This window comes from Pseudonaja textilis, chromosome 12 (assembly GCF_049901715.1).
Source record: "Pseudonaja textilis isolate UNSWEBS1 chromosome 12, rPseTex1.2, whole genome shotgun sequence".
NCBI lineage: Eukaryota > Metazoa > Chordata > Lepidosauria > Squamata > Elapidae > Pseudonaja > Pseudonaja textilis.
In genome coordinates, this window is record NC_142001.1 from 20,547,112 (window position 1) to 20,562,006 (window position 14,895).

Here is a 14,895-nt window from a genome sequence, read left to right on the forward strand (position 1 = left end):
CGGCCTGCAAAGCTAAGGAGAGTTGAAGTCCGATCGTAAGGCCAGTTGAAGTTTCCCAGAGTGACGGCTTTGCTTCATTTTTGTTCTCCGTTGTTGTAAGGAGTGTCAGTGGTTTTGTGTCTTCCCGCCCAAGAACCTAATCAGGTGTTGAGCATGTTGATCTAAAGCTTCACCGTGGGTCTTTACAGGAGGGGAAAAAACTCCCCAATAGATGTGCATGAATTGGAGTAAGACATGTTGGGACGGTGTGGCCACCAATTCATTGATTCGTCTTGTCTCTGTTGTGATGTGTTTGGAAAGTCCTTTGCTTTCTGAAGTGGGCATTTCATAGCCGATTCCCCGATCCTTCAACAAGGTTGGGTCAAATTGCTGCTGCTTAAGGGTTTCTGAATATATTTTCCCCTGTTTTCTTTTGTTCTGCTCTGTCCTTGAGAGCTGTGAGCTTCAGCAACCATACAAATACTTTGGATTTCAAGAGTAATGTGTTTACATTGCTTTTCTGTGACATTTATTCAGTAGTTGAATATTTTGCATGGCAAATCAGTTTGACTCCTGTATTTGGGATGCAGCCAACACAATGACTGAACTAGGGTGTTGTGTTTAAAAAGAAAAGAAAAGACCCGAACGTGTTGGGTTTGGGATGTGAAAACAAATTAGCTCAGCTCATGAAGCAGAACTGATCCAGTTCACCTCCAAGAAGACAGCAGGGGTTTTCTTTTGTCTCCTGTTAGTTTTGGGGTTGCTTTGCTTGCTGGCTCTTTAAGAACTGGGTGTATACTTACAACTTGTTGTAGAGCACATCTCTTCCTTCTCTGGACAAGAAAATCTGTTGCATTTTCTGGCTAACGAGAAAAAGGAAAGACGAATCCATGTATCAGAGGGGAAAAAGTCTGTGGCAATTAGGATGTAACCAGCCATCTCTGTACAGATCGTGTTACATTGAGCCCAGCCATGCAATTAAGGTAATTGAACCGACAGTAATCCTTAAAAATGCACAGGAGGAATTGCAGAGGGGTGCTGGAGACTTCTGGGGGAGCGAGCTGTGACCATAATTATAAAAAGAAGGCAACCTTTCTCGCCGAAAGGTTTCTAAGCCATCCGATTCCTGAAATCCATCCTTTCTTCAGAAAAAAAAAATACATACATGGAGGTGCCTTTCTCTAAAGTATGGCTGGCTTGTTTTGATTGTTCTTGGTTGCTATTCCATTTTTCCCTCTGCTTCGAACAAGCATTTGTCAATATTCTTTCCTTTCTCTAATCGTGCAGGTGGGCTCAAGTCCCCTTGGTATTTGGGGAACAAAATAATGGTCTGGGGTCCAAGATAGGAAGCTGATGCTCACAGCAGCCATTTTGAAGGAATGTCCCATGTCCAGGGGTGGGATGCCAATCGCATCTCTAAGGACTCGTCTCCATGCATGACGCTTGGTGCTGGCATTAGGATGGCTAGTTTAGATGGATTAGAAATCTCAGTGTTCGGGCTTGTCCTCATGGCCAGAAAAGTCCAAGAGAATGGAAGCTTGGATCATGCTGTTGAGGCTGCCATCTTGATTTCTTTGAACTTGGCCGGTAGATGCTCCTGCCAGTATTTATTACCATGATCATGGTCTCTCAAGTAGGTTAGTATCTCTACCCACTTGAGTTAATAATCTATTCCAGGAAGGTAGACACAAAGGATCTGATTGCTAAGTTGGTACATTGTAGGGCATGGATGTCAAACTCCAAAGGGTGCTTAGATCTGGATTGCTGGTAGAGGGCTGCAGGAGGCCATCGTGGCCATTTTCGTTGGCAGAGAGCTGACAGGCATGCAAAGAAGGGACAGGAAAGGAGAAAGGGAAAGAGGAAGGACAAAGAAATAGAAGGGAAGATGGGAAGAGAGCAAGGAAGGAAAAAGAAGGAAAGGAGAAAGGAGAAGGAAGGGAAGGGAGAAAGAAGGAAGGAAGGGGATTATAATGAGAGTGAGGGAGGGTCTCAGGGGAGTCCTGCCTTAGCCCTTGGCCACCACAGGTGCCCCCGACATGAGTGATGTCAAGCTGGCCATGCCCACCATTGCCACGCCCTCCCAGGTCAAACACAACCCAGAGGCAGCCCTGAGTGAATTAGAGTTTGACAGCCCTGTTCTAGAGCAACTTCCTCGGAAGGACCACCTGTCCGTCCGGCCTCTGAGAGCAAGGCTTTTGTTTAAATATTCCGTGGCCACCGGTTCTTTTCGGTCCTACGTATTTCTCTCTCCTGTATTTCTCTTTCTGATGGGAGGCTGTTAACGGGGGGGGGTGGACAACCTGGCAAGCGGAAGAGCAGGGAAAAAAACCTGCCATGGCGCTGAGCTGGAAGCCACATCAATATTTCAGGAGCTCTTGACAATTTCACGCGGCATCCTCCTAAGCTTGCACGTAGGAAGCGAGCGGCCCTTGTTGTTTTCGTCCGCCCGGTTCCCATGGAACTGCCTGCCTGGCAGGAGCCAGCTCGCCCCGTGGCAATCGGAAAGGGAGGGGGGCACGGGGCCATTGGCCCTGCGGTTGCTCCCATTTGGCCCAAGGGTCTGCAGCGGCCTTAAAGTTTGGAGAAGTGAGATTCCTTGTGAGTTTGCCTCCCTGAGAAAATTAGGGCCTCCCTGAGTCGAGAGGAGATTTTCACAATTAAGCGAAGCTCCGTTTCTCAAAGTTGAACTTTTTCAAGCATCAGCTAAACCAACGTCTGTCTCCTCCCTCCTTGGCCGGCAATAAAATGAAGGGAATTTACAGGGTGGAGACATTTCTTTCCACCTAATTTATTAACAGGCTATGATTTCTCCCCTCCCCGCCCAGAAGGGGTTTCCCCACTTCGTTTGCTGAAAAGATCCTTAATCTAAATACCTTTTCCCGCATTTTTTGTGGGGTCAGAGGGGAAAAGGGGACAAGAGGGAAACTTGTCCGCGGTTGGCCATCCCAAGGCCCTTAGAGCTCTTTGCTCACTGGGGTCTGCTAGGAACAAGGCCAGCTGAGAAACAGAGGAGAAAAATTCCCCGAACTGTCCTCAGACGGCTCCAGTTTCTCAGGGCCGCGTTTGAAGGAGGGAAGCTGCTGTGGGGCCACCCATGGAGAAGGAAGTCCGGTGGTTGGTTCCCAACTGTGCGGTTTGTTTGTTTTTTAACTTGAGTTGAGTTAAGCTGCAAGCAGAGAGAGATGATTCAGGCCTTGCGGGGAGCAAGAGGTAGAGATGGTGTCGGGCCTGGTTCACCTTCAGCCATTGCTTTTGTTCCCGGAGTCAAGCCAGAAATGGCAGCTTGCAGGTCACAGCCAGAAATCCTGGGCTAAAGCTCATCAGGATATGTGGCAGCTTGCTTCAGCCCGTGAATCTGACCGTTCTCCCCTTCCATCTGACTTCGCCCTGACCGGCTATATTTCTGCTGGCGAGGAGGATGTCCCCAAGTTACGGTTGGGCGTTTCTCCCGGTCTTTCCCCTGTGTTTGTATCCAATGGCTTCCATTATGCAGCCAGGTTCACCGACCCCGGTTAAGCCACTGACCCTGGCTTAGAATTTGTACCTGCCTCTGCGCTAGCTCTTGCGGCGTTAGTGCAAGAAACCGGTCTAATCTTCTGCAAACGGGCCGAGGCGATGATGATGTCGTATACTTTTGAAACTATAGTTGGAAGGAGCCAAGGATCACCTAGTCACGGAGGAGGGCGGTGTTGTCCAACCTGGCAACTTTAAGACTTGGGGGCTTCAACTCCCAGAATTCCTCTGCAATAGGTCATAAATCCATTTAAGCCATCCTGGAGGAGGTGGGGGCTCTCCAGCTTCTTCCTGAAATCTGAGATGGGGAATACTCCCCCCCCTCCCGCCATGGTTCCCATCGGTCTGCTGGCTATCCATCCCGTCTGGCTCGTGCCTGAAAAAAATGCCCATTTGTTCCCGACTCTTTGGTTGACGAGGCCGATGCAGATTCCTTTGGCCCCAGCCTTGTCCTCTTGTGACCTCTTTGTTCTCCTGGAGACTCGCCTCTCTGTGTCTTGGAGGGGCTGGGGGCGGACGGCTCGTGAATGCACGCGGCCATCTCCAGATCCTGGACCTCTCCAAACAATCAAGTGTCGCAGGAACCGTCTGACGGGCGTTTAGGCTTTACAAGAGCGGCTTGTGCAAGGATGAAAGGGCAAGCTGAATAGCAGCCTGTCACGCCTCGGACCCCGGGGTTGGTCTAGCGAGGGTCTCTCACTGGGGCTTAAGTAGCCCTTTGGTCGCTGTTGCTCTGACTCCCGTGTGGGTTGGCTCCCTTGCCAGAGAATCCCTTCTCAGCCGGGGCAGGAAAAAGCAGCCAGGAGACGTGGCTTGTTTTGATATTCCTCCCAAAGAAGGCCACGTCCACGTGCACTACCCCCCGCCCCCCGCTGTAAGCAGTTTGTTGGGTGATCCGGCAGAAGCACAGGGAGTCCTCAGCAGTCCGTTTAGTGACCGTGCAGAGTTACAATGGCACTGAAAAAAGTGACTTAGGGCCATTTTTCACACTTGCGACGGTGGCAGCCTCCCCATGGTCACATGATCAGACTTTGGCTACTTGGCAAGTGGCTCATATTCACTGATGGTTGCAGGGTCCTGGGGTCGCCTGATCCCCTTTTGAGACCTGCTTACAGTCCGCAGGGAAGCCAGATTCACTGAGCAACCGCGTCCCTGACAACTACAAGGATTCACTTAACGACTCTGGCTGGAAAGGCCGTAACATGGGGCAAAACTCACTTAGCAAATGTCTCCCTTAGCGACATACGTTTTGGGTGCAACTGTGGTCGCAAGTCGAGGACTACCCTGTAAAGAGACACTGGCCTCCAGGGTCCAGCCTTCACCATGCTTTGTTCTGTGAATAAAGCAAACTCGGTCAGATGTGGGCTTCTCCTTTCTGCATAAGAGGGCGGGCAGCGGTGGGTGGGCTGCCGTGTTTTGTCTGGGCCAGATTTGGGCACTCTGTGTGTGTGTGTGTGTGTGTGTGTGTCTTGCAAAACTTGGCAGCAGTGAACAGCCTGGCACGCTCTTTGTGGGTGCCTGCTTTTTCTTGAGCGGTTAATGAGTTCTTGAGAAAAGGAGCCGTTCCACCGACTTGTTAGAAATTAGGATTGGGGCGGAAACAATGTGACTGAAGGGTGGCAGAGGATAATCCCCTAGGGCTTGCCGGTGAATAGGCATCTCCTGGCTATGGCAATACCATCCTCCTGATTTACATGCCAGAGGAAGGGGCCGACCGAGGCATTGTGTGTGTGTACAGAATCTTGTTAAGTTGCGATTGCCACTTAATCTGCTTCTTTGTGCTGGGTAGAGTAAATGAGATAGGGACAGCTTTGCAGGGCGGCGAAGGCAGGAGGCGGCCCCAGGGCATGAGCCAGGCATTAGCCACGTTTCCCTTGGTGCGGCTGGAGTTGCTGGCCAGGGTTTGTGCAGCCTCAGCGAGGTGGTCACTGCTAAGACTTAACACCCTGGTTCGAAGGCTGAGCCAAAGCAGGCTGGCCGGCCTCCTCCCTGTTGGCATTCAGCGCCTTGGGAAATATTTGGGGAGACCAGGCCGTTCCTTTCTAATTCACCTGGTTTAAAAGGACCTGATTCCAAGGAGCCGCCTCAAAAAAGCTCTTTTTGTGCTGAATTGCAGAGCCCATCCTCTCTTGGCCATTGCTTGCACTGGGGGGTGATGTCTTAGTTTTGTAGGCTAGGAATTAATCCAGGGATCTTTTGTTGACTTTGAGAGCTGAAAGTTTGGCAGTTGGCAATTTTTTTTTTTACCCAAGGCTGACTTCCTTTGACAGGAGAGGAACATTAGGAGGAGAAGGGGAGCATCTGTTCTTCTTCTCGTAGTAACTCCGTTTTTGGCATTTTGCGCTGGAAGCAGGTGGGCCCTGTGGAAAACGAAAAGGTGGGATGTTTGTAAGCGTCGGAGGACACGAACGTCCAAGAGTCCTCCATCTCAAAGCATTATTCGGAGAGCAAAAGGGGCCATTTTACTATCTCCTTAAGCAACGCAGGAAATGAACGTGGAAGGCATAATTTCATGCCTTAAACTCCTGCAGGAAAGAATGACAGCCTGGACACGTATGGGGTTTGTGTGTTTTGTGTGTGTAAAAGTTTTTGGTTTTTTAAAAACATTTATCCAGGGCTGCCTACATGTTGGCAAGGCTCATTTCTATTCTACAGTCTCATTTTCTGCCGCAGGTATAAACCAGATTTTAAACCAGAGGTTCTAATTCCTTGCCAGGAAAAGGCTCCGATTCTACCGCTAAATCTCCCCTTACAATCCACCTCTTGGCAACCCCTTTTTGCAAGTTAGCTTTTGCATATTAACCTCTATCCCTTTCCTTCCGTCCAGCTGAATCAGCGTGATTAGAAAGTAATTTTAAGTTTCGCTTCCTTGCTGCAGAAAAGTTTCCGTGGCTGACTTTTGTGCAGAAAATCTTTCTTAGTCATTCAGGCTGGGGAAATTCCACCGTTCCCTCTTCTGATTTGTAAAATGCATTGCTGTGGAAAGGCTGTTTTGGTGAATATTACAATCCAGATTTCTCTACGGTACATCCAAAATAATTACTAACCTTCCAGAAGTTTTGTTATCGTATTTACTCAGGTGTTTATAGCTGTTACCCCAAACCTCTAAAGGAAACAATTTCTTTTTCCCTAGAAGGAAGGCCCGTTAGATTCTTTCATGTCATTCTGATTCCCTCTAAGATAGTTTGCAGGCCTGGCTAAAATAAAAGGATTGAGTCACCTTTGTCTCTCTCCTCCTGTAATCGGAGGGAGCTATTTTAAAAATGCAGTACATTTCTTGGCACGGATTTCTCTCCCAGATTGAAAACAAATTCTCAGCTCAGATGGATTGTTATTTTTAAGTCCAGGAGCTGTTTATGTTAATTAAAGCAGTTGATTTTTCTAAATTATGTGACAACACAAACACACATTGGCCCTTAACAATTTCCGCAGCCTTTCCCTTCCGTGAAATCGGGCTCCTTCGCAAGGCCTTTCCTCCTCCTTCCTGTTGTCTTTTTCTGGCGGGCTCTTCGTTCATGAGGGGCTCCCTGGGAGCTGAGGGATTAGCACCCCAATTCTGTCGCACGAGGAGGGGGCTTTCTCTGAGATATTATAAAAGGTGCATTATCCTTATTCGGTCCAATCTAAGTATGGTATATAATATCATACATTGCAATGTCCTACCTGTCAATGGATACTTCAGCTTCAACCGTAACAACACAAGCGCGCACAATAGATACAAACTCAGGGTTAACCGCACCAAACTTCAGTGCAGGAAATACGACTTCAGCAATAACAGAGTGGTCAGTGTCTGGAATCCTCTACCTGACTCTGGGGTTTCTTCCCCAAACCCCAAAAACTTTAACCTTAGACCATCTCCTATTGACCTCACCCCTTTCCTAAGAGGTCTGTAGGGGGTGTGCATAAGCACAGCAACGTGCCTACCGTCCCTGTCCTATTGTTTCTTTTTATTTTTCTTATATGTATCCATTTCATGTATTCATAGCTATGTTTATACTTATACCTGTTATCTTATAATTGCTTGACAAAATAAATAAATAAATAATTCTCAGTTTAGTGACCATTAATAGGACACTTTCTCCAAAAGCTGAAATCACGAGTTATCGCAGGCTCAGGGTTGTTTTGTGTGTGTGTGTGTGTCCGTCCATCCAAAAATTCAGGAAGGCAGCTAAAGGCACGCGATGGCATTCAGACCCGGGGCCCTTTAACACCTCCCGTTCGGAGCTTGCCTGCTTCCCTGGCTGGAATTTTCCGCAGCCCCCATCCAAGCAGGGAGGGAGGCCGCATCGATTCTCTGGCTCTGCCCTTGTGATGCTTGTAGCAAACCTCAGGGGCAGCAGCGCCGCCGTCCCCAGGTGACCTTCAGGGCAAATTGCCAAGTGGGGTTAGGAGACTTGTTCTGGAAATGTCAGAGCTGATGTGTTGGTCAGAGGCGCGTGCTTCTGAGGTTGGAAAGCAGGAATAACGGTCAGTATAGAGCTGGGGGCCCAGCAGCTGATCGTTGGAGCAAACTGGTTTGCTCACAGATGATCCTCAGAGCTACCAGTTTGCTTCCGAACCGGTAGCATACCACCACTGGTTGAGAGGCTGTGTAGGACAGGGCTCTCCAGCCTTGGCCACTTTAAGACTTGTGGACTTCAACTCCCAGAGCCGGCCAAGGAACAGGATTTAAGTGCCCTCCAAGGTGTCCCATCACAAGAGGGGTCAACCTCTAGCCAAACATGGTGATCCCCAAGAGGTGAACCAAAGTTTACGGCAAATGCCTGGTTAGTATTTGTGGGAAGAATCCTCGGAGCTATAGGCTGCAATGGGAAGGCTAAAACACGCCCCCCCGCCCCCCCCGAGAACAAGTGGCCAGCCCTGTTGCCAAGATGACCCCATAGGCAGACCCCTGAGGACCCCAATAGTTGAGCTCTTTTCTACCTGGACAGCCCTGGCTCAGCGGCACAAAATTAACCTGCAGAGCTGTGATCGGACGGGAAATGGGAGGTGAGGCGGCAGCCTTATTTTAATGGATGTCTCTCGATGCGCTAAAAGAGGAGCAGATTGCATGTTTTTGAAACTGACCAGAGCGGAGCACTGGGAATTATTTGTTTTATTGTACCATGATATCAGCAGACATTCCTGCTATCAAAACAAGAGTCAGGTGGAAGCCAGGCCATCAGAGGAGGGTCCTTCCCAAAGGCAGGAGCATTTAACTTGTTGCATCGTTCAGGCAAATCTTAATTTCACTATAAATAGTTTCCAGATTTCTGGGGAAAAGTCTACTTGAGCTTAGGGTGACCTATATAATATTCCTTCCTCCACTTTTTCCCCAGTCCTTGTGTAGGACACTAATCATTATACTGTGTACTCTCTATTAATAAAAAACAGGAATTGGGTTAAAGGAAACCAAGCAATACACAAGCAACACACACACACAAACGCTCATGTGGTTTTTCTTAGGACTTATTAACACCTTTCAGTCAACAGACGGAATAGCATTTTTTTTTATTCCAGCATGCTGATTTTAAGGAAGGGGCCTGCAGCTGGAAGCTAAAATCTCCCCTCCCCGCTCAGTCCATGATGCATCCTGCCCTCCCCGCTCCAAACTGCCAAGCTGATTAAATGTTCTGTGGAGTTGCCAACTAAAACGACGCATGCATGTTCCCAGGAAAACCTTGGCTTAGGAACTCCGTCGCTTGAGAAGCTGATAGCTTCTTTTCACGCACATCTAACCTGCCCCTTCCCCAAGAGGGCTTATTCTAAATTTGGCTGGGAAGCCTTACTACCTGTGTGCAGAGCTGAGGTGTCCATAAGCTCAACCTTGACCAACTGAGATGTGTGGACCAAACTCCCAGAATTTGCTGGTCAGCATGGCCGGCGTGAGGAATTCTGGGAGTTGAAGGCATGCTGCTAGTATTATTGTGGCTGGTTGTCCAGTCAGCCAGATGTTCAGACTGAATTCTGCATTTTTGTCCACCTATCGAGTCCTTCCCAAGTACCTAGGACAGGCAGAGCTGAACGTGAGCTCTCCCAAGTAAATCTGCCTTCTGCAGTTGACTGGTTTTGTGTTTTTGTCAATGCCACTGGTGCTCCAGATGTTTTGGGATTGCACCCAGGGTGCCTGTTCCTGTTGGTACTATCTTTGCTTTCTTTTGCCACAGACATTCTACTTCTGTTTGCAGATCTTTGTATTTTGGGATTTTCTCCCGTTCTTCCCCTTCTTCTGCTGTCTTCAGGCACCCCAATATCCACTCTCCAGACTTCTTGGTCTTTCTTATCAACAGTTGTTAAGTCTGGGGTGTTGTGTGGCAGATGATTGTCTGTTATGATTTCAGTTGGATAATGGAACCTGGCAGAGTAAGACAGTAAGGATATAATCACAGGGTTTTGTAGCCCTGGATAGCTAATTTTATTTTTACAGAATAGCACGGCTCAAAGCGTATGTTACTACTTAAAGTTTGAGTTTATTCTTATTACTACCATACATACTTTTTTATTACATCCTCGCTGTTGGAGTGTTTTTAATTTCTGTTTGTTAAATACACGACTTGGTTTTTAAAAAAATAAATTTAAAAACAGTTGCATCCTGTCGTGTATTTTCTGTGCTGATATCGTGCCTAAAAATGAAAAGTAAACATGGGAGACACCCCGTTCTCCCTCCAGGTGCTGAATAATCCGTTTTTATCCTGGTCTCTCAGGGATTCTGCTTCCCAAGATGTACTTTTCCTTTTTTTTCTCTCCACAAACCCCTTAGGGTCGCTGCACTCGAGAAAACTGCAAATACCTTCACCCTCCACCACACTTAAAAACACAACTTGAAATCAATGGGCGCAACAACCTGATCCAGCAAAAGACAGCCGCTGCCATGTTTGCACAGCAAATGCAGTTTATGGTCCCTGGAGCCCAGCTGCAGCCGATCGTAAGTGACAGGGAGTCATTCTCGATGAGGCCTGGCTCAGAGCAGGGGCTTCTTGGGCCAGGAAGGATAGAGGTAAGATAGGGCCACGTTTCCAGCAAGGTGACACCGCTGGACCGCACGGGTTGCATCTATCAGGGATTTCTCAGCACCAGCTGGAAAAATTGTGCCGGTGCCTTCAAGGTGGGAAAACGCACTGGAGCGGGTGGAGCGTCAGCAGAATCCCTGACCTTCCCCCCCAACATCCGCATTCAAAATTGGCACTTTAAGCGAAGAGACCTAAGGTGATCGTGCTCCATCCTCCACCTGCCCATCCAGGTTATTTCAGGACAGCGGCCCATGCGTTGGAAGCTGCGCATAGTCCGCCCAAAGCCTATGCCCTCCTCAACCAGACCGTCCTTGGAGCACTCCAAGACCCTTGGCAGATTTTGTTCAAGAGACCCCCCCCAACCTTCTTGAGTTCCTAGGTGTTAATTAGATGTTAATTTTCTGTGTCTTGTCCGCACTTCCGATCTGTGGCCTCCTTAAGAGCAGGCGGAAAAATCAAATCCCCCCCTCCAAATGTCTTTTGAACGCAGCATGGTGCATCAGCCCTTCTAAAGAGTGGATGGTGGAGGCCCATAGATGGATAGTGATAGATGGCTGTCTGCTCAGTGATTGGGCAGGGGGTTGGACTTGCTGAGGCAGGGGGTCGGGCTAGATGACCTACAAGGTCCTTTCCAACTCTTTTCCCCTGATGACAGCCTGCCTTTTGCTTGATCTTCCCCAACAGACGACGTTTCCTGTGACTCCTTCGCTTGCAACCAGCCCCACCATGGCGTTCAGCCCCTACTTAAGCCACGTTTCTCCAGGGATGGGTTTGGTGCCTGCAGAGCTCTTACCAAACACGCCCGTCCTGGTCTCCAGCAACCCCGCGGTTTCCATACCCGGTGGCTCCGCGGGGCAGAAACTCATGAGGACAGATAAATTGGAGGTATTTGCCTTGGCTTGGGTTCCGCTGCCTTATTTCGTGAAGGAATCGGTAGGAGAATTTGGGTGCAGATTGCTCTGTTTCCGTCAGCCCTGTGGGAAACGAGAAGCGCACCCAGGAGGACTAACTATCATTTTATTGTCGGGTTACATTAATAGAATTGTGCAGCCTGAAAGGGCATCTCTTCCCCCTTCACCTTTCAGTTCCAAAAACTTCAGAAGGTTTCCGTGCTGGGATGAGTGCCATGCCCCCATTCTGCCTGCAGGCTCAGCTGCCTCTTATCCAAATATCGCCCCTTCCGTCTCCCAAGGCCATTTCCACACACACTTACACCATTTCTCTTTCTATCCTGCAAATGGATACGGCCCCCCTTCTTCTTACTCAGACAAACCTGGCAGAGCGATCGCCTTGAGACCAGCAGGTTGTATTGTCCTTCTTTGAACCCCACCTCCTCTGCCTTTCCAGGTGTGCCGAGAATTTCAGCGTGGAAATTGCACGCGGGGCGAGAACGACTGCCGCTACGCTCACCCAATCGATATTGCCATGATTGACACGAACGAGAACACGGTCACGGTGTGCATGGATTACATCAAAGGCCGATGCTCCAGGGAGAAATGCAAGTACTTTCACCCCCCTGCGCATTTGCAAGCTAAAATCAAGGCAGCTCAGCACCAGGTGAATCAAACAGCTGCGACCGCAATGGTAAGAGAGCCGCCTTCAGCGATGACTTGGCTGAATGTTGTGTTGTCCCACCAAGTGGGGACAGGGGGTGCTCCCCTTTTTAAATCCTCACCCTCCCACAATCACCCGTTCAGCCCTGAGAGGCTCCTTTAGAAGGAAGTCCCACAGTTTTCAGAACCCATAAAGCAAATCCTATCGTATCTGAATCAAATCAATCTTTCTTTCTTTCTTTCTTTCTTTCTTTCTTTCTTTCTTTCTTTCTTTCTTTCTTTCTTTCTTTCTTTCTTTCTTTCTTTCTTTCTCTCTTTCTTTCTTTTTCTTTCTTTCTTTCTTCCTTTCTTTTTCTTTCTTCCCCCCCTCTCTCCCCCTCTCTCAGCATAGAACATTTACAAGAAAGAGCCATAAAGAATTTTCTATTTAAGATCCAAACCTATGCAAAGCCGGTGTATGCGGTTGTATCCATATCCATATCATTCAGTTCCACATTCAGCTGCCAATCATCCCAAAGGTGCTTTTTCAAGAGGCACCTGGGCTTCTTTTGTTTTTCGTTGAAGACTTTTCACTTGCCATCCAAGAAGCTTCTTCTGTTCTGACTGAACGATGGGGAACGGAAGGATTTGTATTCCATTCCCCACCATTTACTAGAACTGAAAAAGCTTCTGGGGTGACAAGGGAAGCGTCTTCGAAAGAAAAACAAAGGAAGTCCAGGTGCCTCTTGAAAAAGCACCTTTGGGACAACCATGGCTTAGATCAGGGGTGTCCAACCTTGGCAACTTTAAGACTTGTGGACTTCAACTCCCAGAATTCTGGGAGGTGAAGTCCACAAGTCTTAAAGTTGCCAAGGTTGGACACCCCTGGCCTTGATGATGGAGAGTCTCCATAGACATTAAGATGCCGAGGGTCCACCCTGGGCTTAGGGTGGGTCTTGTCACTAAAAGAGAACACACCTTGATGGCCAAGCTTCTCATCGGCCTTTGGAAGAATCAGCTCACACGTTCTTTATTGATCTGGGCTGATTCCTGACATGCTACCAGTAACAGTTGTCTCCCCATGTCACCCCAGTTCATGCTGAATTCATGCTGTCCCTTGTCAGCACACACTCGATTACAGCGTGCCACTTTTAAACCGCCGCCCAGCCTGAAAACCTTTTACCGCTCGCTTGTTTTCGGAGCCGGGTCATCCAAACTGTCTTGTAATATTCACTCACTCACTCCCCACCCCACCCTCTTCCCAGGTCTCGGTTTCACCGCTGGGAGGATTTTCAAACGCAGCTGCTGATGAAGGGCCAAGCCTGCCCTCCCTCGCACCTTTTAAGGTGGCACAGCAACCGGTTGGTTGATGGGCCGACCGGTTGATCGATCGGTGGGCAAAATGGAGAGACGGAGAAAGACGGTTTCACATCTTTAGATGGAATCCTTTCTCAGATTTGTCCGTGTGTTGGTCATTTTGAAGGAAGGGGGTGTGTGTGTGAGGTGTGGTTGGAAAGACATCCAGAATTCCTGGAGGTTGTCTCAAAATTCTTTGAGACTAGATGGTTCCCTCTTAAGTCGGGAAGAAATCTTGGGGTTTCAAATATATACTAATCCCCGCTTTCCGGACAAGCCCTATGCCATTGATTCAGATTTCACACACCCAGCCCGTCCCTTTTTTCACAGATGCTCCCTGGGTTTGGCCACGCACCTCCCGATTGCTTGCTAACGCAGAAGTGAGCCTCTCTGAAAACAGCAGGACTTGCTTCTGATGAGCACCAAGAGTTCAGCCCCCAAAACCAGAAGGAAGCCATCCTCAAAGGGCAGCCAGGCAAATTGGGAGCACGCTTTCTCGCAAGCGAAATCTTCATTCCCTAATGTGTACTTTAAAAATGGAAGGTGTTTCTTTTAAAAAACAATCAAAGAAATGTTTAAACCAGGAGTGCCCAACCTTGACTACTTTTAAGTTATGTGGGCTTCAACTCCCAGAGTTCCCCAGCTAGTTATGCTGGCTGGGGAATTCTGGGAGTTGAAGCCAACAGGTCTTAAAAGTTAGCAAGGTTGGACCCCCCTGGATTAAAAGAAAGGGATGGGGGAGCAGGAAACGTGGGGGGGGTGGGTTGCACATTACAGAGACTCTATATCAGATACCGCGGGGCCTGTTTTGCAGAATAGCTTTAGAGGCCGGGGATCCCAGGTGCGAATCCTTCAGCGAAAGGCTCTCCTTAGGCAGAGCTGTTTGCGATGGAAGCGTCTTCAGGACAGAAGCTCCGCCTCTCCTTTTCCACGCGCACCGCGATGTCACGTGCACCACGGAAGGGGCGGAGCTTGTGCTGGGGGGGGAGGCTGCTTTGGTTCCCCTGAGTGAAGGGTCCAATCCTACCAATCTTTCCGCTGATGCATTACTTGTGAAAACAGGGATGAAAAAGGCTTCTGCCCAAGTGTGTGTGTGTGTGTGTGTGTGTGTGTGTGTCTCCCCCATAGCTGTTCTTTGTCCATTTTAACTGTTGCAGACCTCTCTGTGGTGCATGCCTTGTCTGGATTTTTTTTTTTATGTTTTTGTTTTTTTAAAAAAATTACTGTGATAACGCATTCATTTTATTTTTATTTTTTTCTCTCTCCACCTTCTCCACAACTTTGCTCTCCTTTTTAACACATCTCTGCTTGCTGTTTTTTTTTTGTTTTTGTGTTGTGCTTCTACCCCCCGCCCCCTTTTCCTCAATACCGCCATGTACTCGCCTGCCCTGCTAATTAAGACTCAGCCAGCTCTCCGATCACAGAAGCGACCGCTGGAGGCAAACTTTGACCTGGTACTTGGAGCTTTGCACGTAACCGTCCTTTAGGCCAGGGGTCTCCAACCTTGGCCATGTTAAGACTTGTGC

At 48.6% G+C, this 14,895-nt stretch overlaps 1 protein-coding gene across 4 annotated transcripts in view; it reads left to right on the forward strand.

The window, feature by feature from the left end:
• The window catches only part of MBNL3 (muscleblind like splicing regulator 3), a 54,954-nt gene that overhangs the window by 19,256 nt on the left and 20,803 nt on the right, over nt 1–14,895 (forward strand). For all 4 annotated transcript variants that reach the window (XM_087940825.1, XM_087940824.1, XM_026716702.2 and 1 more), the window contains exons 3-5: nt 10,232–10,396; nt 11,166–11,366; nt 11,829–12,065. In XM_087940825.1, the coding sequence (XP_087796951.1) occupies nt 10,232–10,396; nt 11,166–11,366; nt 11,829–12,065 (603 nt within the window). The remainder of the gene's footprint in view (nt 1–10,231; nt 10,397–11,165; nt 11,367–11,828; nt 12,066–14,895) is intronic.